At 41.1% G+C, this 21,459-nt stretch overlaps 1 protein-coding gene across 4 annotated transcripts in view; it reads right to left on the bottom strand.

The window, feature by feature from the left end:
• Positions 1-2,452: 2,452 nt before the first annotated feature.
• dclk1a (doublecortin-like kinase 1a) overlaps positions 2,453-21,459 on the bottom strand; it is a 49,053-nt gene continuing 30,046 nt past the window's right edge. For 3 of the 4 annotated variants that reach the window (XM_020620473.1, XM_020620470.1, XM_020620472.1), the window contains exons 6-17: positions 17,393-17,487; positions 9,679-9,760; positions 8,636-8,808; positions 7,739-7,858; positions 6,184-6,330; positions 5,070-5,203; positions 4,771-4,848; positions 4,516-4,612; positions 4,300-4,380; positions 4,079-4,192; positions 3,799-3,872; positions 2,453-2,602 (exon numbers count right to left, since the gene is read on the bottom strand). In XM_020620473.1, coding sequence (XP_020476129.1) covers positions 2,545-2,602; positions 3,799-3,872; positions 4,079-4,192; positions 4,300-4,380; positions 4,516-4,612; positions 4,771-4,848; positions 5,070-5,203; positions 6,184-6,330; positions 7,739-7,858; positions 8,636-8,808; positions 9,679-9,760; positions 17,393-17,487 — 1,253 coding nt within the window. In that variant the 3' untranslated portion in view covers positions 2,453-2,544. Of the gene's footprint in view, positions 2,603-3,798; positions 3,873-4,078; positions 4,193-4,299; positions 4,381-4,515; positions 4,613-4,770; positions 4,849-5,069; positions 5,204-6,183; positions 6,331-7,738; positions 7,859-8,635; positions 8,809-9,678; positions 9,761-17,392; positions 17,488-18,987; positions 19,166-21,459 lie in introns of those variants that run through there. The other variant, XM_020620474.1, reaches the window with a different exon arrangement.

The raw sequence follows: 21,459 nt of genomic DNA, 5'->3' as shown, positions 1-21,459 counted from the left end.
CAAATTTATATTTAAATAAATCTGTATAAAGCAAATGCAGAGGTTCTGGGATCCTTATTAGTCACTTCACAATAAGACGTGTACTGTACACTGGGCCAGCCAGTAGTCTTACCATGCAGCAAGAGACCTTCAAAGCCAATGAACTCTACAGACTGAAGTTTTAAAATCTTACTCCAGCTAAACACATTAAATCATGTTGCACTACAAAAGACACCAGCAATTTGTTTTTAAACATATTTTAATTAAGACTATTAGTAGGCTATTGTTGAACAGAGGTACAAGTATTGGTATTGCAACAGATTGTAATACTATGGTGCAGCTGTGAGAGCACTTTGGTAAACAACATGTACCCAAGTGCTGATGTAGGCTATATTTCAACAAATTCATACTCATCTGATCAATGTAATGGCACATTACTTATATGTGTCATGATGAGAATTCATACAGAGATAGACAAGTGTGACAACTGCAGGGAGATCACCTGTGAAAAACTGAAACTGCTCTGCATTGCTCTTGCTCCTCTGAACTCTATCTCTTGTTTCGCATCAGCTACTGGAAGTCCCTTTACCAGCTGCTTTTGTAAAGGAAGTGACATCATTCCTAGCATCTGGCAAGATGGTGGTCTCTTCTTCTTCTCTTTTAGGTTTGTGAATGGAGACATCTAAGTGGTAAAACATCAAGTTGAAATGATTTCTATTTTTTCAAATCAACTGTATTCTTTCATTATGACCTGATGATCTCTCCTGGATTGTTCTTCTTTGCTGACTGACTCAAACATGTTTTATTTTTACAGTTCTGATAAACTTACTGCTAGTAAAGAAATATACTGTATTGTGAACTATCAAAATAAATAAAATTGTTATTTACAGAAACATATAAACAATACTTCATCACTAAACAGTTTTTAATAAGAATAGGCTACTGTTATGTCTGTCATGCTTTCATCTGAATAAATGAAGCCATGAATGAGGTTGTACAGAGCTGAAATAAAACCTCTTTTATAATGCTTTCCAAGAGTGCTGCTGGTTCTCTGGCATCCAAACTGACTTTCTTTCAGTCCTGTTTGATGGCACCTAAACTGCAGTACTTTGTGCAAACAGATGTCCCTCATAAAATGTTAAATGTATACAACTAAAATATACCTCCAGACCCATAAAGTGGTACACCTGGGCTGTAACATTTACACCTTTCTTTACTGCTGGAATATATGAATGAAATATACCTTTAGTGTTGAAAAAAATGTAAACAAGGCTTCATATAAGTGAGTGTCACAAAATGTCAAGGTTAATATGATATCAGTAGAGAATGTTTGTGAAAATTGTGTGCACTGAGGAAAAGTAGATCAAAAGTTGCTACACAAGCACCTGAATGCTGCTGAGTTTTGTGAATCAAGATGTTATCAGTGAAGCAGCTAACAAAATTACAAGGAGCAATCAAATGCACCCTTATTGGCTTAATAGCAGTCTGTGTAAAATGTAAACTGTAATACTGCAATCCAACATTACAGGAAGGCAACGCCAGTACTGTGTGGAGCACAGAATTATAGCATCTTTGTCTTTTTCAGTGAACACTGCTTTTTTTTAAACGCATTTTGTAAGAAAAACTCCTTTTATCTACAAACTTTACCTCTCAGTTTCCAACATTCCAAACCCACAGTAGCCTAATGTAAAATTTCTGAGCTCTACTTCTACACACTTTTCTGCTACTTTCATTCCACCAAGCTCTTAGGATAAGTCAGCAAAACCATATTGTTTATGAAAAAAGGCAAATACATATCAAAAAGTAAGGAGTAAAGAATGGATAAATAAGGCTCAATAAAACATGAACACTGGTCCATATTCTCATATTGCCTTGTAGAGCTGCTCCATCATAAAGAAGTTTGCATGTTGAGCTCGGATCATCACTGAAGGGTCAACAATACTGTCACCCTTTCTCGCTCCTTGAGCTTTACATGTGCTCAGATGAAAGAATGTTAAAAAAGAAATAAACAGGTCTTTCACCTCATTCCACCTTTTCCCTTTTTATTGTGATCTCAGTTTCTTGTTGCCTCTTTAGTCTTTCTCCCAAGCAATCTGTCATCTTTTCTCTCTATCCACTCTATAATCAATCTCTCCTCCAGGATTGGAAAGATGGATTCAGGGAAACTAAAAGTACTCTCAGATCTTTCTGCAGTTTTTCCCTGTGAAGAAGCTGATGTCTCCTCTTCCTCCTCCTCCATATAGAGGGAGGAGCTGGATGAGGATGTTGCCTCCTTGATTCCTCCGCTGCACACCTTAGCCTCCTCGTCCTTCCCCTCCTCACCTCCACCCCTTCCCTAGAAGGGCAAGCTGGGGGAGCAGATGGTGGTGGCTGAGCTGATGGAGATGTCATCAGAATTAAATGGAAGCCTGGGGTCCGGGGAAGGTTCAAAGCAAATGCCAGGGTTCAGAGAGGGAGGGGCCATGGGCAGGCCTGGGAGGCAACTGGGAGGCTGTGCATGTAGTGTTTTTGTTGTTGATGTTGTTATTGTCGTCACCATCAGCATCATCTGCGCAGGCGGTGGCTTCACATCCGGGTGGCATCTTCGTCTGAGAACCTGCCCCTCCTTATCAAGAGGGGTGGCCTGAATGAGGGAGGAACAGGAGAATGCTGTGATTAGATGCTGTGATGCAGGGATCCAGTACCACATGGGAATATCCAGTACGGAGAAACAGGAGAGTCATGCATGTGTTCATTGAGTTATTATCTAAAATTTAATTGGACAGTCACAAGAGGAAATAACAAAAATGATCACTTCACATGCTGTATTTCCCGCCTGTGGTCCTACTTGGAGCCTAACTCAAGCCAGTTTTGGGAAATGTAAGAAAATCCAATTCACGCTATGCTATAATTGGCAGAAGGTGTCAATTATAGCTAAGGTCAAAATGTGCATTTTACCTACACTAAACATTCTGCTGATATGAATATGAACAGGCCACTGTAATTTTTCCATTCCATAAAAACTTTACATGTACTTGTGAATGAGTTAGAAATTTATTTAGCCATCTATTTTAATTACTTCATCTTGTAATTTAGGATCTCTCTTTAATGCTAGACTAATAGCATTAGTAATAGCACTAATAATTAAATGGCATGCACTTGTTGCTAACTTCCAGTTAATTCTTCTAAGTGAGTTATTGATTCCTCTTGTCAGTGTCCAATTACTGTAAATATCAAGTGCTGAACTGATTTACAACTATAAGCCTTTATAACCATGAACCTCTAGATCCTCCACAAATCAATGGACAAAGCCACACCACAGGAGCTGGGCAATGAGGTGAAGAGCAAATCATGGTGTTAGTAGAGGCAGCCAGGTGGGGAGCATCATGTCAAGCAAAAGTCATCAAAATTCAGTGAGACAAACAAAGGACCATTCTTTTGAAAGGCAGCATTCACAAATAAAAAGCGTAAACAAAAAGTGGCTGTTGCTTGGTAAAATCTTCAGCAACATCATTTAGGAGAAACATTCACAAGGCTATTCACAGTGACACAACATAGCTGAGACTTTAACAAAAGAAAGACCACAACAATGCAGTTACTGTATGAAATCTGTGTTTACAGCAAGCCAGGGATGAAAGGACAGAAGCCAAAAGCCAAGCACAAAGACCACGGGCAACGACAGCATAAAGCTGGAAAGGCAGCACAGCAGTGACCAGTCAGCAGGGCAGCACACAGGGAGGAATGAGACATTAACTTCAGGGACACTATGTTGGTTTGTTATGATTTCTCACAGGTTTGTGACCATCTACCGAGTTGTCTGTCTATGGAAACCTGTCGTACCTTATCCAGTACAGGGCCGGGTGCTGGTAGAAATCCAACGACCCAGATCTCTGCATAGAAAAGCTGTCATCCAACTGAGCACAAAGAGAAACCGGCAAAATAAATCAGCTACCAAAAGTCTTATCTGCATTTAGAAGCAGAACCAATGAACTGAAAAAAAATTGCAGAAAAATCAACACCTCTATAAAAACCAATTAAACTCTGTGCAACAGCTACAACTCTAGATGAACTAAACAAGTAGGACAAACTAGTTTATGGGTTTCTAGAAATAGTGACTCACAGAAATGACTGATACTCCTGCAGTGGTGTCGCTGACTTTTGGAGTGGTGTTGAAATGCTTCTTTATCTTCCCTGCTACTGACAGCTGATGGTCATTCTCACATAGACCCTCATCCTGCATCAAGAAAGGGAGGAGAGGAGAAAAAATGAGTCATCTGTGGGAATATATCACAACTGAATACATGTGACTGGCCCAATGAGCTCAATTAAGACAGTACTTACAGTGACCCAAGGGTGCTCCAGCACCTGAAGCGCAGTGTATCTCTGATCCACCTCCACCTCCAGCATGGATCGGATCAGCTCCTGCAGGAGCAAACAAACACTGGTGAGTTTTTAGTCCCTCAGTATGAAGTGGTTTTCCTCCATGTCGTTCATTTCATGATATGCACAATCAGCTGATCCATACAGACAGTGTGCACAGTGTATTTAGCTATTTACCTTGGCTGTCTCTGACACGTTGTCCCAGTATGGTAGAGGAAATTCTAGCTGTCCCATCAGTATCTGATCAAAAAGCACTTCTTGATCATCAATGCTCCTGTACAAAATCAATTAATTAAATATTACACTGCTCTGATTAACATAGATGCAGTATTATCACCAATCAATAGGGGGACTCCTGAACATTTCAAGACTGATTTTAAAAGCAGAAAAGCAGAATTTTCACTTAGTGAACAGTTGGTGCTGTTATCTTACCCCCGAAAAGGTGGGAAACCACACAGTAGGATATAGGTGATGACTCCAGCTGCCCAGATGTCCACCTTAAGGCCATACCTGCACAGAACAAAGAAATATAATGACTTCAATATAATGGTAGCGGTAGAAAGTGATAAAAGAATTGTTACTGTAAACATGCATCACTCCTTTAAAGATGAAATTCTTTAGCAAAAACACAAACGATGTTTCCTGCAGCCTCACTGACATGGAATGACTTATTAGATTAAAGGGGTGATGTTTACGGTGGTTTATCTACTTAACCTTAACTCTGCTCTTACCCTGTTTCTGCAATGATTTCAGGTGCTACATATGTTGGGGTCCCGCAGACAGTGTAGAGAGGTCCGTCCACCACAGTCGCCAAACCAAAGTCTCCCAGTTTCAGGCTTTTGCTGCCATCTGCATGTTCATATACCTAAACTCACAGAAAACACACATAATGGATGCTGTTAGAAGTAGGATCTTGAATGACCCGGACTGTGTGGCAACCATTCCTTTTTTACAGCTGCATTTCAGTGTGTGTGAATCAGAAACATCTGTCTCAAGGATGACTGATGAAGTCTTAGCTCTTCATTGTCAGTGCCCCCAGGGCGAATCTGTGTGGCCATCCGAAGGACAGCCCCATGCACTGCTGTCTAATAAACCGTCTCTTTCATCGTACCACTGGGATGCACCAAAGTATCAAATTTTTAAAATCAAGTACACTGTGCGACTTGTAGCAGCAGTTGCACTAATAAAAAAAACTGTTCAATGTACTGTACATGTTGATGTGTGTCTAGGGAACAGACAAAATTATAGCAGCACCTTGATTTGACTTTAAAATTGCTAAAATCCATGTTTTTATAGCAACAGCTGGCCAAATTAGTACAACGTATGTGAAAGGGATCCACTCTTTGTGGTGAGCATAGTGACAGCTGTCATCCAGCCCTGTTCCCCTCACCTCTACGAAGCATTTCAGTAACTTCTAGCTGACTTTCTAACTTCTTCTTATTATTGAACTAAAATAATTGTAAAACAGAATAAGTAGAGGCAAAGTAGTAGGAATGAAAAGGTCAGTAGGGATGAATGTAGCAACAGAAGCCACAAAATTATATTTGGGGTGAACTAATTCTACAGGGACAGTCGATGGTGCACAGAAGGATATGAAGAACTGCAGTTGGAGGATGAGAGGACAATGAAAAGGCATAAAGGGAGGAGGCTGGAGAAGGAGTGTGTGGGAGGTGTGAGGACAGCGGGGATGAATTTTCTCTGCTGTGCTGGAGTCAGTGGTGAGTGATATTACATCACTGTTCATTCAGAAAGAAGGGAGGAAAAGAAAGCAAAGAAGGGAGGCTACACTGCCACAGGTTATACGACCATGTATACAGTATGCAGACCCACGCCGTGTGAACTCACCAGCAGGTTTTCTGGTTTGATGTCTCTGTGCACAATGTTGAGGCTGTGGAGGTATTTGATGGCACTGGCGAGATTGTAGAGCATTCCGCTGGCATCTCTCTCTGTGTATCTGTTGGCAGAGGTGATGGCGTCGAACAGATCTCCCCCCTGTGGATGAATCATGAGAGGGTTGTCAGTATTAAGAACAATGCCATGGGAGTTTTTCTGGCATTTTCAAATAGAGAACTTGACAGTTTCATTTCTGTGTTTTCACAGTTGCTCATCTTTTCTGCTGAGAAATGTTTTGGTGTAAAAAAAAAAAAAAAAGTTGACAGAGTAGCGAGGGTTTTTGTCTGCTCAGCAGCTAGAAGAATAAACTGTGTCCTCCTTCTTCACCTCCTTGAAATCTCGTCCCCAGGCTTTAATATTTATCTTTCATTTTAATTTTGTTCCTTTAATTCACCCTTTCCTCATTTCTCTCAGGCATCTTTTCGGTCTGCCTCAGTTTCTCATATTTTTCATTCTGTCTGAATCTGACCCTCTGTGTTTCCCTACCTGAGTGGACTAAGTGGAACAGAGGATTAAAATAGGGCTGAATCTCTCTGTCTCCCTGCACAGACTCAGGCACACTGTCAGCATCCAACCTGCACAGCCACAGTTATTTAAATATGAGCTGTCAAGAGCCCCAGCTCTGCCGCTAACCAATGCATCTGCAGTTCTCTGTCAAGTGCATTAGTCAGGTCAGCCACTGATGCTGTGGGATGAAGCCTCTCTCACATCCTAAAGGTACTAGATGGGGTTGAGGTCAGGCCAGTTTTTTCACATCATGTTTAAAAAAACATTTCTTTATGGGTTTCACTTTGTCATGTTGAAACAGGAAATGACCTTCCTTTTTGCCACAAAGTTGGAAGCACATTATTGTCAGAAATATCAGTGTATGCTACAGCATGTATAGCAAGTTTCCCCTCAATTTTAACTAAAGGACTTAGCCCAAAATAGCACCAGGCAAAAGGACATGACTTGTGTAGGCCATACTTTTGTTGTATTTCATATCACTTCTCTCCTTGCTTGTTGCTCTTACCTTTTGCCTCCCCTTTCCAATGCATCCATCTGTCTCTTTCTCTCTCTCCTAGTCACTGTCATTTGGCAGTGACTCTCTCCATCTCATTCATTCACAGCCTTGGTCCTACAACTTTGGACTTGCTTTACCGTAACATACATTTCTCCCACAGATTGCCTCTCATCTATATTCCGTAGTACTCTAAACCACACCACGAACAGATGGGTCAGATGGGCTCCTGAATTATGCACAAACAGTTCTTATCTCTGAGAGAATGAAGAATGTGAACACACGAGTGCTCCGGGCCACAGACTGATTCTCTTGATCCCACACTGTGTGACTACTTGAAATTCAACATTTGTTCCACCAACTGAATGTTGCTGCTCTATATCTGTCACCAATTCTGCCTCCCTGCTCCTCTCTGTTGCTCACTGGAGATGGTGATCATAACAGAGCAGATGACACACAAACACGTTAAAACATAATAGTACAGTATATAGAAACAGGGCCACATACCTTGACCAGCTCCATGACCAGGTAGAGTTCACTGTAAGTGTCCACCTCCTCTATGAGCAGGACGATATTTGGATGTTTGACCCTGCGGAGGATAGCCACCTCATTCTGGATCATGTGCTCCTGTAGTAAGATTTGAAAATGAATTTATACCTCACAGCTAGTGAAACTAATTTATTAGGAGTACAGTAGTAACATCTGGCTGAAAAGCAGAGGTTCGCTGCCCTCTCTGGTTGAAAGTTTCATCACACCTCTCTCAGTGTAATGGTGTTGTCTTAAGCCTGCTCTGTCACATCTGTAACCATACAGTGATGTCACAGTGTACTAACACAAGCTTTGAGTACACTTTCACACCACTGCATCATGGTGGTTGGAGTTTAGACCATGGGTGGTCAGAAAAAACAAGATATTCAGCTTGCTTTTTATGTGGCACCAGGAAACATCGGCCTAAAGGGAATTTTTAATTCTATTTCTGATTGCACCAAGAAATTACAGGCACTGACAAACTCCAACCTCTAAATGTGTGCACCTGCCATCAAGATAGTTGTTGATGTGCCAGCTGCACACACTGAAATTGATGTCTCCAAATTCAGTGATTTTTAATAAAGTGACGAATTATGAGATCTTGTATGGTCTGAGAAAAGTCTCTTAAGCCATGAGCTAATAAACCTGATTTTAATTATTGAAAGCATAGATTTCACAAGTTTTGCTTTAGTTTTCTCATGCTTTTTTTTTCATTTATATTTTAAGAGGTATTCCCAGTAGTCATATCCTTGATCAGTTTATAACACAAGAAATCTTTCTCTTACATGAGTAGTATTAAATCAAGCCATAGTATTCTTGAATGGAGTCTACTTGTACAGTACTCATCTGTCTTTGGAGTCATATTTTGTAGTTTACCTTGCCTCTGCATTTGCCCTTGTTGATGATCTTCAGAGCATACGCCCGTCCTGTGGAGAGCTCCACACATTCCCGGACTACTGCAAAGTTTCCATCGCCTAACATGCGTCCCACCTTGTAGCGGTCTGATATGTAGGACGGCACAGCTGGAACCTCATCAACTAGAACCTCAGCTGCAGGGAGAAAGGACAAGGTTGAGTGCGTCTGTGGGACTCAGGAATGTGAACCAGTTGACACTTTTTTCAGGCTGAAAATAGTTCATTTCACAGGCTACAAAGAGCACATACAAAGGACAGAGAGAACCTTGTTAAAGGCTGCAGCATAGGTTGAAGCAAATATAGTTGATAATGTAGAAAACTGAACATAAAGGTGTGATTAATACAGATATCTACAAATAAACAAACTGCAAAGGGCAGCTAAACTTTTAAAAATACATATTAATTCTATATTTTTCAAACTGAGCTGCAAAGAGCTCTAGTTAGATCTGACATTTTGTCACACATAGGCTCAGTGCTGTGTAAATGTTAATCAAGCTGGCAAATGAGAAAGTAAACGTGGAACCAAGTAGTTAATCAATATGCAAATATATGCAATTAATGTTCAGTTAATGATAATTTATGAGCTGGTTTATAACATTTGAGAAGGTTGTCTGAGTCCTCTTCAAAGATGAAACTGTCAGATGACATTATGAGTTTTCTGACTCATCTTAACATGATTAATATTTTTGTAATTAAGATGAGCAGCTGCTTTCACTTATGATGAATGACTTATACTTTGTCAGCTGACAAATTTTACCAGCACATCATTGTTTGTAGCATTACAGAGGTTTATAATGCTACAGAGGGGTGAAGAAAGACATCAGAGAAGGGCAGAGGTGTGAGAAAATGAAGTGCTGAGAACAGAATGTACAAAACAGAAGAAGAGCACAGAGACCAGAGGGGTGGGTGAGAGAGAATCCATTAAAGGTCATTAACGTGATTCAGACATCAGCACTGCCCACTGAAGGACCATTTGGACGTTCTTGTAACATTCATTTTCCTCACTTTCAGTAACGACTCCATTCACATCTTCCACTGGGTTGGAAACTTTAGGGGAAGACAAAGAGGCGGAGGAACCCTGGGACCCCTGCAGAGAAGGAGAGGGGTAGACAGAGAGCAGGTCAGCATTCTCATCATCGCCCTCATGCTCATCAAAACACAATAAAACTGAATAAAACTGGCCCTTCTGTTACAATCCCAGCATAAGCCAATGTGTACATCCAAAAATAAATGCTGGGGCGTTGTGCAACTCATCCTCAGAACATCCCTAAGTCTGTCTTTGTGTTTGCACGTCTGTGTTGCATTGAGATGCCCTGCATTGTATGTACACTGTGCTCATGAAAAGAGCCAAAACACACTTACTTAAGCCAGTGAGCCGAAAGTAAACTGGTTACTTACTCAGCAAACCACCTGTGTGTCCACGTCAGACAGACGAGCGCATCCCAATAAGCTCCTCTCCATTCACACAACTTTAAGTAATTTCTACCTAGTTGCACGCTCCTTTCACTATTACCTTTAATAAAACAAGAATACAGGTTTTGGTGACATTAATAAAGGTGGATCAATTCTGCTTTTCATCTGGTTGCTAAGTGGGAGGTCATTAGGGGGAAAGAGACTGAGATGCAGCATCTGTGGCTATTGAAAGACAAAAACTCATTATGCCTTCCACCTCATAACCTTCTGTCTGGTTGTCATGGAAGCAACAAGGACGGGGAGCAAGGATGTAGTCGGGACTGTAAATGAGTATCTACCCCTCTCGTATTTTTAGCTTTTTTCCACTCCTGTCAATCCTTCTGTCCTTTCCTGTTGTTGGCTTCATATTCCTCTACTACATTTGGACAATTGCTTCATCTGTCTTAGTGTGCACCAATCGGGGCTGAGTACTTTTCATTTAAGGTGCTCAATATCTCTTTTCTCACTTTCGTTAGTCTCCTCTCTGCTCTGCTCTGCTTACACCCTGCCTCACTGTCAGTAATGAGTCCACAGCAGTAAGGGATCTCTGGGGTTTGGAGGTTTCCAGGATTCAAATAAATCCTACAGGTGCAGCTGCCACATGACAGAAGTGAATGTCAGCACAGTTTCTCTAAAATATTAGTGGAACCCATTGGCAGGTGGGAATTATTAACAAGCGCACTGTGCGAGATGGATGAGCCACTCTCCCTGTGCAACTTGCCTGAAATGTTGAGCCCGAAGACATCAGTGCATCAGCAGTGTGTTTTAGTGACCACATCTAATGTTGACTAGCAGAAGAGATGTTTTTCTTTCATCTCTCATTTTAGTCCAGGCTCTCTCATGATTAATTAATACCACACAGTGTAATTAGCACATCAGTCAGTCCTGAGTCATATCTGTAGTAAATCTAAAAAGTGTTGCTGAATTAATGGATATTGGCCATTGTTGTGATAATAACCCAGCAAGGTGACAAATAAAAGAAAGCAAAATTTCACAGAACAAGTCTCTTTAAAACAGCTATTGAAACTGTGTCAAATGAAACCACATATTATGCTTCTGATTTTACCGAGTGGGTTTTTGACAAAAGAACAGATCAGTGTTAAAATGTTTGTTGGATCTCTGTCATATTTGGAAGATACATGTGTGTGCATGTAATGTAACGTGTAATCCACAAAATAAAAGGACTGTTCATATTTGATTTCTTTCACCCCAGCATCGTGCGGCTTGTCTATGGTGTCCAGTCAGACTGGGAAAGTTTGCTGTCAGACAGGAAACGACCTTCCACTGTAATGACTAAGATGCCTTGTATCTCTGTTCAAATAGCCAACAGCTTTTACTCATCTCTGCTGCTGTGCTCTAAAAGCCACCCAGGTGACTGTCGCTGTGAGTCAGGCTGAATTTGGTTTATGTAATGTTGGTTAGGGACTCACTGCAGAAACAAGAAAACCCACTTAATACCCATAAAGCCAATGACCCACAGCAATCTTCTTCTGTTCTTTTATTTTCTCATCCTGATTTGTATATTTACTTCTCCTGTGCCCTTATCTCACATCCAGAACCGCTGTCTACTCGTTTCTCATTTTGAACTCCAATCTCTTTCTTCCTGCCACTGAGGGAAACAAAATACTGTTGCTATGGAAACTGCTCAGAGAGGCAGCTTATGAGACTTCCAGTGTGGAGACAGAAGCCTATATATGGCCATTTCCTGTCTGCGGACTGGGAGGTGGATTCAACCTTTTATGAACATTGTGTCTCTGTTTCCTGTCTGAAAAACTATGAGCCAGATGGAGTAACAGACAGAGAAAGAGACTGCAAAACAGGGGGCAGGAGGAAAGGTGTCCATACACCTTTCCTGGTCTGACTGATAATGATCATTAGATTTGGCCAAAAGCGTGTTGTTCTGATTAGACCATACAGCTTTCTCCCTGTTGTAAAATGCAACATGTACTAGCTTGACATCTCTCACACAACCAAAAGACAAACCTTTTGCATCGTGGCTGTAGTCATTGCTCTTCAAGGGCGATACTTAGAGACTGAATACGGATCAGCGCATAAATAACAATTCAACAGGATGTCCAAGATTGACCGTATACACAGAGTTTCATCTCAGAAGCAGATGTGTGGCAGCAGAAATAATGTTTTCTGGTGCTCAAAAGCAAGTCAGCCGTAGAATTCAGCATTAAAAACGTTCCACACATTTACATAATCACCTTAAGAGCAATGTTAGCCAGTGCCCCAGTTTGTGATTACTACATACATCCTAAAGCCCTCTTTCTCTCTGTCCCTGAAGCTGAGCCAAACCTCTCCTCCAGCAGCATTTCTTGTCACTTTCACTGTCATGCGATATCCAGCAAGAGCAGGATTTATTGGTGTTTGTTTGAGTGGAAAGAATCTAATAAGATTTGACAGAAATAAGGTACCTTGTTTATTCCCTGGTTCCTACTCTGTCTTTCATAAGAACACAAGGTACAGAAGGTAATATTTCTTGGCTCTTATTTTGGTGTCTGGAGACAAGAAACAATCTATTGGACTCTCATCTGAAGAGATCAACGCTGGTTTGGAGACTGTCTGTCTGGTCTGCCAGTTGGATGAAAGTAAATTTTCTAATCATGATCTTTATGAACTGCAATCTCGAAACATCACAGGAAAGTGATGAAATGCTTCAAGGAAAATTAAAAAATGGGAGGAAGACTTGGACTGCTCCATAAAGAGTTGGACAGGGGAGATGAATGCACCTCTGGCTCTGGGTTTGTGTTGTAATCTCTGTTCGGCTCTGCTGAATTTATTAGCAAGTTTCACAAAGGAGGGAACCAGAGATGGACATATAACGTATATGAAGATAATGATCATCATCATTATCATCTAGCATCGACTGAAAAGGATCTCCATTTGTTTTTATGCAATGAACATGATGAACAGCTGTTAATCAACACAAATGAGAAGCAGGAGAATTAAAAAAACTAAATGAATTTAATGACAACAAATGGAAATGAATATATTAAACAAAGAAAGAAAAAAAAACAGAAACAAATGAGCCAAGAAAAACTGGCAGCCATACATGAGAACATCAGAATAAGAAGATGATGGGATCAGATGATCAAATATAATTTGCCACAGCCTATTTTCATATTTACACCTCTTTCATGTGTGCAAAAAAGACCCCAATGTGCTCTGCAAAATTTGAAGCCACTGATTTTTAGATGCTTTAAAGATATGAAAACATGAGCTGGATTGGAATCATTTGAGAACAAAGGAATAAAATGTAAAAAAATGTTTAAGCTCTATAATTTCAGCAAATGCATGTTCCATCATCTCCCCCTTTTCCTCTTGTGCTGCAGCCAGTCTTTTTGGCAGTTGCATGGACTAAACTGAACAAGCTGTCTAATGACATCAGCACAACATAAAATCAGAAGATAACACATCCACATAACAAATACAATCTTTAGTAATAACACCGTCAACATGGAGGGGACAATAATTAACAAGTTCATAGTACACACTTTTTCCTGCAGTCTACTCTTTCTCTGTCACTCACACACATGATTTAATTTATGATGAATCACCTGATACAATTTATGGACGATAAGGATGCGAGATGGAGCATGCAATTCAATTAATGGACATGAATGACTCAATGGTGAGAGGAGGATGCGGATGACATACTGCTTACCAGGAACAATTGACACTCTCAGACACAAACAGTTACCTAACTGTATTACAACTGATACACTGGCATCATAGCCCAATCTGTTTGTCTCACCTTCAATCTGTTGGTCACTACTCTCTGTGTATTGTCTTTTTTCTTTATTTACATATCTGTTTTCTCCATTAGATGTGAAAAACACAAACAGGCAAGAGCAGCGGCACTTTCGACTCATTCAATTCATCTGTATGTGTAGGGTGTGTCTGCACTGACACGTGCGCCTGTAGGTTTATATCAAAACAGTATGTATATTAGAAGCTAGGGTGCTCTAAGTGATGCAAGGGAGGTGGATGACTTCATGAATGTAAACCGTCTTTTCATGCTTCTATTTGTAATTCAAAAAATGGGTCATGCTAGCATGCACTAAATATATTTAGTTGTCTATATATATATAGACAACAGCATGTGCAAATGTGCACAAATGGTGACTTCATGTAGAAAAGTGCCGTTTTTTCCTGAAGCATGCATGAATGTATGAGCGAGCCAGTGTGTGCAATTTCTATCAAGAATATGAAGAAGGTATGTCACACCGTGTTGAATGTTGGGACGGGGCTGCCAGGTTTTAAGGTACAGCATGACACAAACACTGCAGATGAACCAATTTTTGTCCTCTCTGTGCTCAAACTGAACCCTAAAGTGGATGTTTGGATGTAGCTGTATCCCATAGAGCTACTGTATGCAGCTCTATGGGATAGTATTTAGTTTTTAAAAATGAGCTTATAGATGTATGTAGGGTTAATATGTCTATGATCAATAATGAGCGTGATGCTCCAAACATGGTGCATTTACCCAAAACTTCAACATGGTGTAACATCAACTTCACACTCTCTATAACGACGCATGTATATTTCTGGGCTTGCAGCTATGCGTGTGTGAAAGTGAAGGTGCAATGTTATGCCTGCATATTGTACTCAGGGATACAGGCTGGGGTGGTCTGAGCTGTGAGAGCAACTTACTTCAGGCAGCTACGTGCCCCTAGGTGTTTAAAAGCAGGGTCCACAGAGGTGAACTGTTTAAATATAATATTCATAGTAGGTCATGGAGGCTCTGTGGCTGCTTGGGAAATGAATTTATAGTAACATTCAGTGCTTTATTAGCTGAAATGTCAACAAGCCCCAGATGTTCACATTTCATTTGAGATAATCATTTCTGGGTCATTGTTTGCTTTGAATGAATTATGCATAAGGGTGTTTGCCATTGTAAGCATAAAAATAATAGGATTTGAGAATACTCTACACTACATGCATATGTATGGACAGAGGTGGCAGAAAAAAAGGAAATATGCAAGCATCAGAACTTGGCGCTTACTTCTCAAAGAAGCTTAGAATTCAGCTACAAGGGAAATTATGGAATATAATCCCCTTTCCCTGTGAGTATACCTTTTCATATGAAGAAGTGAGAGGAGGATGGGTGGGGGGTAAGGGCGAATGGGTAGGAGATGAACTGAGAGAGAAATAAGAAACTGTGAAGGAGAGAAGGGACAGGTGGAGAATCACTGACAGGGCAGATAGGAAAAGTAAGAAGTGGAGAGAATTACATTGTAATATGGCTCAAGAGTGTGAAGTTACAAAGTGGAGAGTGGAGATAATAGGCTGTGAGGCTTCTTCCATTTTTTCCATCCAAGCTACTACAGGCTTAGTATGGAGTCTGAGAGAGTACAAAGCCTGGAATGATCTCTGGTTGAGACTTACACACTCATCTTGTGTTGTGTAAAACTAGAATTTAAATGCCGAGGTCCAAGCTTCACTATAAAGGTCATCAGTGAAAGCTGATGTCTAATGAGAAAAGTGCATAGAGGCAAAAAGACAGAGTAGGGTTGAATATGGAGAGGATGGTGCAACATTTTTCTTCCTTTTCCTCATTACATCTGGTTAGACACCCTTCACCTCTCTAACTTTTCAGAATCTCACTCTGAAACTGTGGAATTTAACCGAGGGGAAAGAACGGAGCAGCAGAAGCTGAGAAATTGTGACCATTACTTGCTCCACATCTATTCATTCAGAGAGAAGTCGAGAGAAAGAAAGACGAGGCTTACAGCAAACTTGCCAGCCTCTTTCTCTTTCACTGACATTTATGGTGACCCACTTCCATTATACAGATGACTGCGGAAGCTCCAGTGCACCATTTTTGGTTCTCAGTAGCTACAATCCAGATCTGACATGTTCCCGTTGCCCTGGCTGACCTTCACATCACATCAATATAACCTCATTACCCTTCCATTAATTCCTCCTGGCACATCAAAGGTAGCACAAGACTGAAGCTACTGAGCCGAAGAAATGAATCCTATGTTGATTTTAGTCCATACAGTCACTCATACACACAACCACACATTTAAAATTCACAATCGCTCAATTTTCTTTTTGAGCTCTTAAAAGGTATTTGCTCCAGGTATATTCTTGCCTTCTCTTTCCATAAAAAAGCTTTTGTGCACGCACCCCTACATGTTCACATGTACTGCTGTGCCTGTATGTAAAGCTGAGGTGGCGAGTGCTTGTTTAAAATAGCGGAGAAACTAAATCGGCAGCAGGCTTTAAGGGCTCCTGCAAATTAAGGAGTTGCTCTAAGAAAGCGCATTCTGATGAGGATTGAGGCCAATATTAAAAGCTTCCCATCATTACTATCAAGGACTGGATTAACAAATGCTTTACTCTTGAATACACAAACACAAAACACCCTGTACATGAATTCAGATGCTCTTAATGTGGAATACAAGGTTTTCCATTTGAGTTGCATGCTCCTACTCTCTGCACAGTAGTATTTTCTCTATAGAAGCTCCAATTTTTACAATGGACATAGTGTATTTGCACGTCAGATCCTCTTCTTCCCCTGTTAGCTACATATAACAGATTTAAAATCTGAGTTTAGATGTTTTAACAAGGGGTTTAAAGCACAGGCCAGTGACAAAGTACTTGACAAAAATTGTTACATTTACTGGCATAAAATGTGTTTCTAAAATGTTTACACAAATGGACAAGTACAAAATGACATCACTTGAAAAGAAAAAAGTAATTTTAGATTATCAGCTGGTGCTGATTGGATCTTTTCCGGGCACACTGCTCTGTGTCTAACAGAGAATGCAAATCATTTTTTTGCAGAACAAAAACAGGCTTGAACATTGGAGCAGGCTGCTCACAAAGCCAATCATCAGTCTCATCTTTAGACCAGATATTGCACAAATTACTGACTGACAGATCAGTATGGGTGACCCTAAGAGACTACATGACTGAATATCAGAATGAAATGAGGAATTGCCCTTGAAAAAAAACTATTAACACTGTGGGGGAAAGTTGGTAAATCAGAGGATCCTAATTCTCATAATCCCATGGCAGCACTGTGTGAGGTCAAAGGTCAACACCCTGCCTCCTTATGAGACACTAAAGATGTTGGGATGTCGCGGTTTCTTCATATTCTAGCAACTCTAAGATGTAGTCGGCCTATGCTCAGTCACGGTTTTGTCCTTTTCCTGAGAATACAGAAGGAATGTGTTATAGATTAAGTGTCACTTAATGTTAAGGGTGACCGTGTGTATGTGCCTGTATTTTATCTTATCTAATCTTATCTTACCCGGCGTCGGCCGAGGCTGCCCGGGCTGGTTGGGGAGGGGCTGGGAGACTTCCCCGAATGAGGAGTGGACAGCTGACTGGCCGGCGTCCCGTTCACTGGAGGGAGTAAACAGAAGAGAAAATGGAGCAAGGCGGATGAGAGGGGTGAGAGCAGCAGAGAAATACTGAAATAGATGAATGCATGTTTTCTAGAACAGTTATGTTTCTAGTGTGTGAGAGTGTCCAGCAGCAGCCCACACTTCCGCCCTCAACATCTATCCATTCACATGAATGAGGCGGAGGAGGAGGACGACAAGAGGTGGAATAGAAGAAGAACACTGGAGTCCACACTGCTCTTTTGCACATCATCCAAAATCAAGATCCTGTTACTCTAACTATCTCTGAAACCAGCCAGTTATTTCTCAGCCTTAAACATATGTGCATCTAATAATTACAGCATGTTTCAGCCTCCAAGTAGAGTGTGGCTCGACCACACCAGACTGTCCTCATTTATTTAATGCACTAGTGACCTCAGCTCGCTCTACTTTCCTAGCTGCAGCGCAGCATAAAAACCCAGTGGCATCACTTCATTAAACAAGAACATCAGATTAATCAACGCTGCACCCAAATACCGTGTGCGGTCAAGCAATAAGATTCAAAAATAACACCATCATTAACCCGCACACAGAACACAAGCCTGTTTTCCATCTTACTGAAAACATGGGTAACTGTCTCTTGGCAACAACACACAGCTTCACCCCAGCTCAGGGTTGCCCTATCTGAACTACAGGTCTGTGAAACCCTAGTAACAACAGAATACAAAAAAGGTAACTGAAAAAACTGCTTATTCTTCATAAAGATTCAACTGGATTTTGGAGATTGGGAGGTCTCCTTGTGCCTGCAGGAGGTCAACTGGGAGCTGAACAATTCGGCTGCTGTGGCTGAATTTATGGCTTGGGTTTTGAGAGGGATTTAAAGCAACTGGGACATTTCTAGAGTCTTTATTTTCTGTCATTTCCCATTATTTTTATTATGATCATATCATGCATTAGCCTATAAACATTTTATTTGCTGTCCAATAGCATTTTCAGAGCTTATGCTTGATGCAAGCAGAGATGTGAAGCCTGCAGGAACCAGGTGGTTCAACCTTCACTGTATTATCTCCCAACTTTCTGAATTATTCAAAACAAAGAAGATAAAAGCAACAACAGATTAAAATTTCAGCGGCTGCCAATGCATTACACGCGTATTTTACTTACCAGACGCTACGCGAAAATCTGAAAGCCTAAAAGAATCTGCTATTGTCTAAGCATCTTCATTGATGAAATTCAGCATCAACGTTACGCACACAGACAGACACTCCTCCCAGTTACACAACGATAAGCATCAACATTTAAAGATATCTCTCACTGAGTTTACACTACAAAATCACCACACATAAAGTCGGTGGTGGTCGAAATCACACCCCTGGATACCGCGAATCGGAAACAGCTCACATTTAGGCTACGGCATCCACATGTTGTGTGATCCGAGCAGGAACACATCAAGTTTACACTGTCGGGGAAAATTCCAAACGCCATGTAACGTAAAAGCCGAATACAATGTCGTTCGTCCTACCTTCCACTTCCAGCATGACCAAAAACACAGTGATAATCCAAAGCGGGGTAAAAAGAAGAAGAAGAACAGCACCTCCAAAGGCGCTCCGTCCGAGTGTGATAGTAAACTGTGGTGAATGGGAGAGAAGGAGCAGAGATGTACTACAAGGAGAGGCGGGGAGGCTGATTGCGCAAAGCCTGACGCGCACCGGGGAGGGAGAGGGAGAGAGAGAGAGAGAGAGAGAGAGAGAGAGAGAGAGGTGTAGGCCATAAGTAAATAAAAATGCATCTATAATTTTGATATTTTGGCAGTGGCTTTTTTACTCCCAAGAAATTTGCGCTTAAATTTGAAATGGGAGGAAAGGTTAGCGCAATACGGTGAATATACACCATGTAGAGAATGGATTGTGACGGCACTATTGATCGCTGTGCATACATCCCCAAGGAAATAAATACTACTATTTGTGAACTGAACTTTCACCCTAAGTAACAGCTAAAAGAGCAGAATGCTCTTGGGTTTTTCTTGTCCCTGCAATTACCTGTGAGGCTGAATGTCAAGGTGTAATAAAGGCTGAAAGCAGAAAGATCTTCAATAATCTGAAACAGCAGTAGTACCTGATTTAAAAAAAGATTAATCGACAAACATTTTAAGCGGCTGTATGAAGGTAGAGGCCATTAATCGTGGCGATTAGATTCCCAGCTGACGTCAAACTATACCCTACATGAGCCACGCCCTGAACTCCAGCTTGCTCCTGATGTGTTCCTATGGGATGTAAGTGGACAAAAGCAACTGCCAAATGAATGCAATGCAACACTGGTTTGTAGATGCATCTTGCAGAGCATTCACACTTCTATGATTAAATGGACTGTATTTTATATAGCGCATTTCCACAGTGTGTTACACTGGCCAAAGCGCTTTACAGAGATGATACACCATTCACCCATTCACACACCGATGACGACAGGCTGCCATGCACCGGCGCTAGTCAAGCCACCGGGAGCAATTCAGGGTTCAGTGTCTTGCTCAGGGACACCTGGGCCTGCGGGGAGACCGGGAGTCGAACCACCAACTTGCTGGTCAGAAAACGACTGCCCTACCTCATGAGCCACAGCCACCCATTAGGCAGCAATGACATGCTTCTCTGTACAGTATATCTATTTATATGTGTTCTGCAACCATATCACATCATCAACAAACTCTACAGTAAAAATGGAATGTATAATGACAAACATAGGGTTCTTAATATAAACATACAGTATAACAACATATGGAAGTTTGTGCACCTTCTGTGAGTTCTGGGAAATCTGCCACACAAAGCCAGTGAGTTTAACAAATGAGATGTTCTGGGACTTCTATAAAGGAAAAATGCAGTCAAATATAGCTAATTTATGATGCTGACAGAACATGAAATTGAAATTAATAGAATACCACTTCATAAACACAAAGTGTCTGGCAGCTTGTCATTGTCTTGCTTTTAGTGCAAATATCAACGCTGCCTTGGCCATGAATTTGTTTCTCTTGCAGCCTCTGTTATTTCTTACAGCTACTGTTCCCATCTGCTGCAGTTTCACAAAGTACATTTGTGCTGGTAGGATTTACAGAGCAACAGAGGTGGTTAGAGCTGCAGACATCATGCGATCACAGTTCAGAAAGTGTCACAGCAAGCAAATGATCCTCTGGAGAAACACTGGAATTACATGTGCTGGCTTCCTTGCTCACTTCACTATAACGGCTCTCCTGTCATACGGAGTCACTCGTGACAGAAAGAGGGAGATGAGTACCTGGAATATCAGAGTGATGCTTGCTGACACCATCTGCAGTTCCCTGTTAATTTTAGCTGACATGAGACATCAGAGGAGAGCAGAGCGACAGATGGCGGCACGATGTACGAGTGCAGTGTTTTCTCACGTTATTTCGGGTCTGTGTGTCTAGACACTCATCCAGGGTTGTGAGATCATCAAAGAATGAAGCTCGAGTGATGAAAGTGTCAAGCTGACATTCAGGACCCACCCACAACACACACGCACACACCCAAGCACATCAGACCCTCTGTAGTGTGAGTGTGGATGCAAGGCAACATTTCCCATTGAGTTGCAAGGTAACTAAACTGTCCTGAATATTTTAAATTGGTTGTAGTTCACAAGTGCATGGAGAAATTGTCACCATTTCATTGACTTTGATGCTGTTCAAAACTATGATTTGTTTGTTGCATAATGATAATAAAGACCTATGATTCACTGAGACCCAAAGAATGATTCACCTACCAGACATACAATGAGTCTTGATGCTTTGATAATTTTCAATAAGGAGAAGAAAAAACACCTCTGTGCCGGGAAGCAGACCGATTTTTGGTAACTTCATTCTTTCTGAATGGATTCAGTACATTTCTCAGAAGGATCATAGTCTTGAAACAAACAAGACGAGACCATTTGTTTGCCTAGTTTGATAAAGCAGGAAAACTAAGTACAAAGTTTCCTCCATCCACCCATTATC

The sequence above is a fragment of the Monopterus albus genome, unplaced genomic scaffold (assembly GCF_001952655.1).
Source record: "Monopterus albus unplaced genomic scaffold, M_albus_1.0 scaffold237.1, whole genome shotgun sequence".
NCBI lineage: Eukaryota > Metazoa > Chordata > Actinopteri > Synbranchiformes > Synbranchidae > Monopterus > Monopterus albus.
This window is presented reverse-complemented; position numbering and strand designations above follow the sequence as displayed.